Here is a 9446-nt window from a genome sequence, read left to right as displayed (position 1 = left end):
TATATATATATATATATATATATATATATTCCCTTAAGTTTCAGTGTGAGAAATTCCACATACTCTGTAAGTTGGTATTTTTTTTGGACTTGGCAATTCACCTTGGTCATCAAGTCTCTTATGACCCTAGGAGAGTTACTGATTTCTTAGAAAACAGAAAATGTGGGCTTAAGTCTGTTTATACTAGGTCTTTTAGCCAAGCAGAGCATTTGGGACCAAATGTGGAGATGTGGGGGAAGTAACAGAGGGTGTATGTTGCCCTGCTAGGAAACTTTCTATTAAATGCTGCTTCATTTGTACTTCTTTTCCTTTTTTTTTTTTTAACACTTGGAAGAATTTCACAGATCCTCAGTTTTATTTTTTGTAAACTACTCTATTTAAAAATTCAGTTTACTATATCAAATGAGATGCGATATAGGGAAACATGCTTTGCAAACTATATAGATGATGGTTAGTTATCATTCGATCGATTATTCATTCTACTTTAAATCAACCATTTTTTTTTTGGTAACATATATATCTAACATTCTTGTGGATGCTGGAGGAGATAGAAATGAATCCTCTTGTTGAAGAGCTTTGAATTTCATCCAGGAAAATAATAACTACCGGGGCCTGAAGATACATTTAAGGTGCCGCACAGCCAGTATTTTAGCTTCTTTGGAGAGAGCACACTTACTGAGAACAAGTATATTTGGTATATTTGAGGGATTTCTTGAATTTGAAAGATTAAAAGATAGGAGGTGGGTCACAAGGCCATTTGTTGGAGTTTTGTTCTCATTAGGTGTTGGAGATAGAAGAGTTCTCTGTTCATATTAGTGCTTTAGTGGACTGAATATAGAATTTGCTTTCTGAAAAATTTATGACTGTCTTCGAAAACTGAGATTTTTAAGGAATTAAGAAACAGGCCTGCATGTTGTACTTGAGTTTAAATTGAGACCAAGTTAGAAACTTGAGTTGTAACTTGAGAAAAAATAAGAAACATCTTTCAACAATGAAACAAATGAACTATAGGCTGTCCTCAAAGCCAATAATATAATTTTATATTCAAAGTATGCACAGGTGGGCAAACTATTTTTTGCCTGTTATTTGCTGTTTAAAAACCTAAAATGCTCCAGTGTGATAGAGACCAGGTAAATGCACTATTTGAGAATGTTCTAAAATCTTCTCAGCCTCAGGTGTAATGCAGAGTCAGTTGTCTTTACTTCATATATGGCATGGCTACTGATCTGGCTTGGATCAGAAAACAATTCCTGAATCTCCCTGGGAAAGGGACCAAAAGACCTTTGACATCCAATTAGCACGAGCTTTCAGCTGAGCTCTTCAGGGAGAGATGCATGCTGTGGGTTTGTTGGACATTTAAAAGATAGATGGTTCAGAAACCACTTTGCAACTTATGAAAGGACTTCAGTCCAAATATGAGGATGTGGACCAAGATAAAAAGGCCAAACAAACACAAAAACACCTGTTTCCAGGGCATCTGGATATCACTGGCAAACATTATTACTTTACTTCATAGAAACATCACATCAGTAATGGAGTTATCTGTTACCTTTTATTGTGCATTTCAGAACCAAGATGTTTTCTTGCTATATTTGTAGCTCATAGGAAGTAGTGTTCCAGGCTTCCATTTTGTGTAAAGGAGTAAGGGGAACAAATGAAAATGATTTTTCCCCTCAGTCCCTTGCAACACAGGTTGCTGTTTAACAGTTGGAAGTAGTAAATGGGCTTATTCTGGGAAGACATATCTCTATATAATACATTGTTTTCTTTTTTTTTTTAAATCAGAAAAAAGATCACTGTAGAAAGTCAGAGCAGGTATATATAAATAATCCATCTTTTCCTGATAGCTATGTCTTAGTTGGGAAAATGCAGTGAGTTGTGACAAATATTCTATCCAAGCTTTCTCTTCAATGATTTTTAAGACAGTGATGTCATAGTAAAGCAAAATGCATTTTAAAGTGGTCAGAACACATTACAAACCATTTTGAAATGCAGGTATAAGTACTGTGACTTCTGAAGCATGCTTTAGAAAGGGTCAGAAGAACAGAAGAGTTATTGTTGTAGAAATGAACTACTATAAGCGAATGATCTGCAGTTGGCCCAAAGCTGCTCAGCTTTAAGGACAAGAGCTTGTCAACAAAACCCTTACTGGCGAGTGTGTTTAAACCCTACATGTCCCAAATGTAGAATTGCAAATATGATTTGATTTCAGGATGTTATTCCCTTATAGCTATATTTCATGTTTTTTCATTTCCTATGACAATTTGGTATTATGACTGCATATTGATAGCATGAATTGCTATCTTAAAAAAAATCTTTAGAATTTTAATGTCAGTGACGCTAACTTGTGAAATTATAAAGTCCTCTGGATTACACTTTGTCTTGATGATCCACATTTGTTTTTAATCAAGCGTGGGCTTATTTTACCTCGCCATATAGATTTTCTTGAAGGCTGGAACAGCATTTAGACTTGTATTGCCTGCAATTCTTGTTTGTATTGTGCTGCACACAGTAGGTGTTTAATAAATACCTGCTTATTTGGTTTGTTGTAGCAAGCATCTATAATTACTCCCATGTCTCTAATTTCCCCCTTACATTAAAAAGATATTTAAAAATAAGGTAAGGACTATTTATTATCATTAAAGTATTAAGATTATTTCAAACAATAGATCTTTTGTTTTATTATTCCAGGGAGCACTAGCCTTCATTGTTCTTGGTAAAATGTTATTTACCTGGAACTAAAAGCCTTGGGTTTTATCTTAGCCAAAGAATGTGTGTTTAGCCGAGAATGTAATTAGGGGAAATACTTAAGGGATTGTCAATGCAATGTTCTTTTAGCTCTTAAGCAATCCATATCCTGCTAAAATGTTTGCTTTTTTTTTTTTTTTCCTCCTCCTTTCTGGCTGCTGTTCCAGGTCCCTTATTTCTCGTGAGTCTTTGGCATCCACAACTTTGAGTCTGACAGAAAGTCAGTCTGCACTGAGTGTGAAACAAGAATGGTCCCAAGGCTACAGGGCTCTCCCTTCACTCTCCTCCAACCATGGCTCTCAGAATGGCATTGATCTTGGGGACCTCCTGAGCCTTCCTCCTGGGACAGCCATGTCCAGCAATAGTGTCTCTAATTCATTGCCACCCTACCTTTTTGGCATGGAAAATAGCCACTCTTCATACCCTAGTCCCAGGCACTCTTCAACCAAGTCCCACTCGGCTCGCTCCAAGAAGAGAGCACTGTCCTTGTCCCCTCTGTCTGATGGCATTGGGATTGACTTCAATACCATCATCCGCACCTCACCCACCTCCTTGGTCGCCTACATCAATGGGTCGAGGGCTTCTCCAGCCAATATGTCCCCGCAACCTGAAGTCTATGGGCATTTCCTGGGGGTGCGTGGCAGCTGCATTCCCCAACCATGTTCAGTGCCATGCAGCCAGAAAGGTGTGCGAGTGGCCAGCGGGGGACTGGCACTCCCTGTCTACTGTGAGGATGGCTCTCTGGAGTATGAACGCATGCAGCAGCTAGAGCATGGGGGCCTCCAGCCTGGCTTGGTCAACAACATGGTGGTGCAGCATGGCCTGCCGGGACCCAATGGCCAGTCAGCTGGTCTGTTGAAGACTGAGCGCCTGGATGATTTTCCCAGTAACGCCCTTGACCTGCCCCCAGCACCGTCTCTGCCTCCTCTACCACCACCACCCCAAGGTCCCCCACCTCCCTACCATGCCCATCCACATTTGCACCACCAAGAGCTTGTATCCCACACGCAGCCACTGACCCTGCCTCAGGCTGTCCTGGAGGATGATGGAGAGATGGACGACATCGGGGGCAAGCACTGCTGTCGCTGGATCGACTGCAGTGCCTTGTATGACCAGCAGGAGGAACTTGTGCGGCACATCGAAAAGGTTCACATAGACCAGCGCAAAGGGGAAGATTTCACTTGCTTCTGGGCAGGTTGTCCTCGAAGGTACAAGCCATTCAATGCCCGCTATAAACTGCTAATTCACATGAGAGTCCACTCCGGGGAGAAGCCCAACAAATGTTCGGTGAGTTTCCCAAAGCCCATGTGAGTTTATTGAAATTGTGTGTGTTTTTCCAAACTTTGCTGCAAGCTGGGGGATATTTTCTTTTATGTAGTTTGGAGGTAAAGCAGTCTAGATATCCATGAAATTGCTTCCCCTCCAGCCTAAGGAAGGGGAAGGCATTAGCGGCTGAGCATCCTTTAGTTCTGAATTCTTTTCTGCAAAATGTACATGATCAATCACATTAAAGGAGGTGTAGCTGCCACTCTGGCTAAAATATTGGAAAATAGATGCCCCCTGCTATAAGCTTAAAGTTACTGAAATGTGCAGGATGGAAGAACACACATCATGTACTACTAATAAGCTTTAGCTCTTTCCAAAGCAAAAACTCAGTGATTTTTCTCTCTTTCTGCCAATAACTGGGTGAGTATTGGGGATTGGGGGGAGGTGTTTTTGGTATTTGTTTAGAAAGGAACTCAAGCTTAGCAGCTTGGCTAGTAAAAATGTTGCTGCATGCACCCACAAACCTGCACACTGCATACTTACAGAGTTGTGAGACTTTTTAATGGTTTATAGTCAGCATAAAAACACCCAGGGGATATCACAGGAGCAGAATCTCACAAGATTTCTCTGAAATTTTAGGAAAGGATTTTTTTTTTTTTTGGTATCAGGAGAAAGACCAAGAAGAACATGTGCCTATGTGCCTTTGATGTTGAGGGAAGTCAGCATGGTGCCTCCATCTTCCCTGTCTCCTCGCTTTTACATCACTGATGTTGCAAACAATCTCTGTTTCTAGCAAAATTCACTGTTTTTGACTAATACAATTTAAGTGATTTCACAACAACTTCACACCTAACAAAAACCCTCAGGGTTTACAAGCAGGACATCACCCTTGGGATCACAGAGTGGCTCTGAACAATCTAAGGCAGCTCACTTCATGCTTAGGGAAAAAATGCATGTGTTTTATATTAGTTTTAGAGTTAAAATCTGAGAACCATAGGTCTTCCTTGGTTATTGAATATGCTGCAGGTCATTAAATGTGTGAAATATATAAATCATTTTGAAAAGGAACTTTGTTAGATGGTGGTCTCTCAGCCAGAGTTCCTCCTTCCTGTGTCTTTATGATAATGCATATTTGATTGTAGATTGGCCACGTTGTTTGATTCACATAAAAGCAAGTCAAACAGGTAATGCAAGTACTAGGTGTACTCTCCCACTACCCAGTGGCATTTCTAAAGGAGTTTTAAGAATTTCTGGCAGAATGAAATTGCATTTCTTGTCATTACTTTATGCCCCATGTTGTGATTTTTCTTAAGGAAAACCTGAAGCTGATATATTGTAAGAATGCCAGGTTATATGAGTGAACAGAATAATTGCATTCCAGGCTGAAAAACCTAACTCTGTCAGTAGGGTTCTACATTAAAAATGCCAGAAAGAGACAAGCAATTGAAGGCAATTCCATTTACTCTGTTTGGAACACACTGGCCTATTGCAGGCAGGAAAGACATTCAGCCTCTGAAGGAAAACAGTCCAACCTTTTAGTTCTGACTAATCCTAGCTGAAAATAGTTTGCTGGATTTGGCTTACTGAAGTAAACATAAAGGCTTGAATTACCCCCAATTTTTTTTTTTTGCATTGCAAAATGAATTTTTGTACAATAGGATTTCCTCACTGCTTCCAGACTTTTTCAAGGCATATAACTTTATAAAGTTGATTTTTTTACTAAGTGTGCATGATGATTATTAAAATAAGTGAAAGAATAAACTGTGAGGTGAGTATGTACAAGCCTCTGTATGGCTTTTCATTGTCTTGTTCAGGATGGGTAAGGAAGTGATTTCTCTGTGTTCTGCTCTGCTGCCCCCCATTTTTAGATAGAATTTTTGCAAAATTCAGATTGCTAGATTTAACAGCTTATGAAATCTAGAACTCAAAGCATTTAGTTACACATGTTATAGTGCAAATGTGTTTATTTAAAACAGGGTTTCTTAGGAACTGACTAATGGATTATGTATTTTTAGCTGTGACAGCCATTTTTGTATAAAACATACACATCATAGCATTTTATCTTCTGAAAACTGTTATGTTGTTATAAGTCATCTACTTGATTTGTAAGGTTTAGCTAACTGGCTAATTTTACTGTGAAAGTTCAGCAGTCCATTCAACTTATGGTCATGGATCAAAGGCATTGCAGATGGATATTTGTTAAAGGTAGATTTTTCCACCTTTTGCAAAACCATTCTTTACATTCTTAGAATCCAGACATAAAGAACTCTTAATAGTGAATTGTTTCATCTCTGACTGCTATGGTAACTGAGGTAATTGATTCAAAACTTAAGATCCTTGCCTAGTAAATGACACTTCTCTTTTGGAAACATAAAGTGATCTCTGGGCTTTTGTGACTGTATCTCATCCTCCAAAGGCTAGGAATAGTTAAAATTATAAGACCCAATATACTTTTGTCTTACGTATGTTTAACTGCTATTAATTTTCTATGGCCCATAGTTAGAATTAGTCATTATTTTCACTTAGTTTATTGACCCAGAAAGATGGGATGACCCAATTGTGTTTGGTGACCATGACTACCAGCAGTACAATGAGTGTCTGGAAGTCATGGCCAAAGAAGGGTGTGTGAAAAGGCTACTCAGTGATAGTCTGCTTACAGTAAGAGGTATCCTCCCTTGACGCCAAATTCCATTTCATGCATGGGAGAACATATTCTCAGAATAACTGACTGTAACATTTCAGCCTTATCCAGAATTCTGGGATTCAGATCACTCAGGATTCTAGATGGCAAGACAGGAGGAGAATAGTTAATCTATTATTTGGTTAACTTACTGGAAGAGGAGAATGATTTCTTTTCTCTTCCCACCCAAACAACTCAACTCTTCTGTAGATCTCATTCTCATTGTTTCTGTGAAAAGCCATCATAGCTGCTCTCTTTCCAAGCCTGACTGTGACTGCAGACCTATTCCTAGCCAATGGCAAAGGCCTCGAGAATTACAGACCTCTTTAAGCAGATGGGCAGACCTTGGTTAAATCAAAAATTGAGATATGGCAATATTATATTAAAAATACCTGAGTCTGTTCTCTGTCATCTACTAACTACAGCAATTTCTAGGGGCCAGCTCATTCTATTTAGACCTTCCTGAGCTTAGACCAATTACAGCATTGATGAATCTTAGAGTTATCAAAACTTTTTGAGTATTCCTAAGTATAATTATACTGAACTGTATTATAACTTTCTGACAGGTTTCTCAAGTCAGAACAAGTCACGGAGACTCTGAATTTGTTTCTTTCTCAACTTCCTAAAAGGACAGCATAAAATATAACATGAAACTACAGATATACACTAACCATCCCTTACAGTATCCATAGTTATGGTTCCAACAGAGCTCACACTGAGAATGCTTTTACCATAAGTCTTTTGCCATTAAGTTAAAGAGTATGTGATGCCTGGGTAGCATTCCCAGTAAGGTGTATTTTGAATGAGATCAGGCACACTGTCTGCCAGTACTCATGAGAAAGTCTATCTGATCGGAGCAGAGTGAACAGGAGAACAGAACTCTGTTGCCAGGATCAGAAACACCAATGGCTTGCCATCATGCACAATAGAAAGCAGTTGTGCTGGGAGGTTAGGGAGTGTTAATAAGAGAATTAGGGGGAGTGTGGGTCACCACTTAAATTTTGCTTATTTTTCTTGGATATATTTTGTCCAATAGCAAGGAGGAATTTTGCAAAACTTTTACCCACCCACAGATTTTCATGAAAATGTCACTGACCAAAGACAGCTTTGACTTTTGTATGAATTGACTCATTTCTCCACAGGCATTTTGCCTGGCAAAATCTAGAGTATTTGCTTTGGCTTGAGTATTGGGGAGTTGCTTTTTAAGTAACATTGGATTATGAATACAAGAAAATAAATACAGAGCTGGGGCCATGTCCCCATTCCTCTTTTATGGCCTGATTTATGGGTTCATGGGCCAGTGTTAGCCATGTAAGACACTTCTTGAGGAAAAGCAAATTCATTTTAAGCTGTGGAAGAAGGCTTTCTTATATTCTTTATTCTGTTTCTTTGATAAGACTTGGCATTGGTGAGGTGACTACAATTACATAACCAGAAGGGACTTTGGGAAAATATTAGCCAACCATAAATATTAGTTACCACTCTACAACCTTCATATTGGCAACAATTACATATATTCTTATGATGGCAGGTACTGATGAGGGTTTGGAGAGCAGGGAATGATTTCCCTTTGTTAGTGAGTAAATTGTTGTAACCACTTTGGAAGAAAATTTGGAAATATCTAATAAAGATGAAGATGAGCATATTCAACAAAATCACATCTGTGTGTCTTCCCTAGAGAAACTTGTATATCGTAATGGGGGGTATGTGCAAAAAGGTGTTTATTGCACATCTGATTTTTAGAAAAGAAATGTAAACCAACAAATCCATAAATCTATAAACAAGGTAAATTGATAAACTGAGTTATACTTGATAAAAATAGTATGGAATAGTTTAAAATAGATGAACTAGATAGAAATCTCTCAATATTGACATAAAGAGGTGGCATAGATAAATGTCAATACACAAGCGGATTGAAAAATTCATTCAAAAGGATATATTGCAGTATAATGCAACTTGTATACATTTTGACACATACTAAACAGCATTATATAGTTGGTATAAATACATAATTTCTTGGTTAAACAAGAGTGAGAGAACTGAAACATCTATGACAAAATAGTAATTTCTATGCTTTTCTGCCTGTTTGAAATAAATAACTATCAATATACATTTTTATCTAACTATAAAAGAAAATCAGTTCATATTAACACTCCACCATCCGAACATACTGTTTTTTAGGTGAGGGAACAAAGCCTAGAACAATTAAGTGATTTTTCCAATTTTTATATTCTGTGTTTGTGATCTACTTAGAGTCTCCAAAGTGGTGATTATCAACCTTGACTGACACTGGAGAACTTAACAAAGTACCCATACCGAGATGTAGCCCCAGAATATGCTATGCAATTGATCTGGGGTGCAGCTCCCTAATTGATTCTTGATGTGTATTCAAAGGAGATACACAGTGATCCAAGTTCTGACATTGAGTGCTAGACAAGTGAAAATCTATCCTGTCATTTCACGTAAGGTTCTAGGAAGTGTTTTATAGTGAATACCTTTTCATTATTAGTATTCTGACAGTAATTAGGGTAAGCTTGTTTTCTCTTAGAATGAAAGTCAGAGAGGAGATGTGATAGTACAACATCTCTCAAAATGGCAGAAGAATTTCATGGTGTTCATTTCAGATTCAGTGTTCTTTCTCTGCAATAGCTAATGGCTGACATGAGACTATGCTGAACAATGTGTATCATGACCATCTTCTGCCTTCCCTGAGTTAAAAGTATAACTGACAAATATGTTACATTGTTTCCTT

At 38.2% G+C, this 9446-nt stretch overlaps 1 protein-coding gene across 1 annotated transcript in view; it reads left to right on the top strand.

The window, feature by feature from the left end:
* GLIS3 (GLIS family zinc finger 3) overlaps positions 1–9446 on the top strand; it is a 453341-nt gene that overhangs the window by 154169 nt on the left and 289726 nt on the right. Inside the window, exon 4 of the mRNA XM_004677635.1 lies at positions 2916–4035. Coding sequence (XP_004677692.1) covers positions 2916–4035 — 1120 coding nt within the window. The remainder of the gene's footprint in view (positions 1–2915; positions 4036–9446) is intronic.

Source organism: Condylura cristata, unplaced genomic scaffold (genome assembly GCF_000260355.1).
Source record: "Condylura cristata isolate star-nosed mole 26May11 unplaced genomic scaffold, ConCri1.0 scaffold00006, whole genome shotgun sequence".
In the NCBI taxonomy this organism is placed as follows: Eukaryota; Metazoa; Chordata; class Mammalia; order Eulipotyphla; family Talpidae; genus Condylura; species Condylura cristata.
This window is presented reverse-complemented; position numbering and strand designations above follow the sequence as displayed.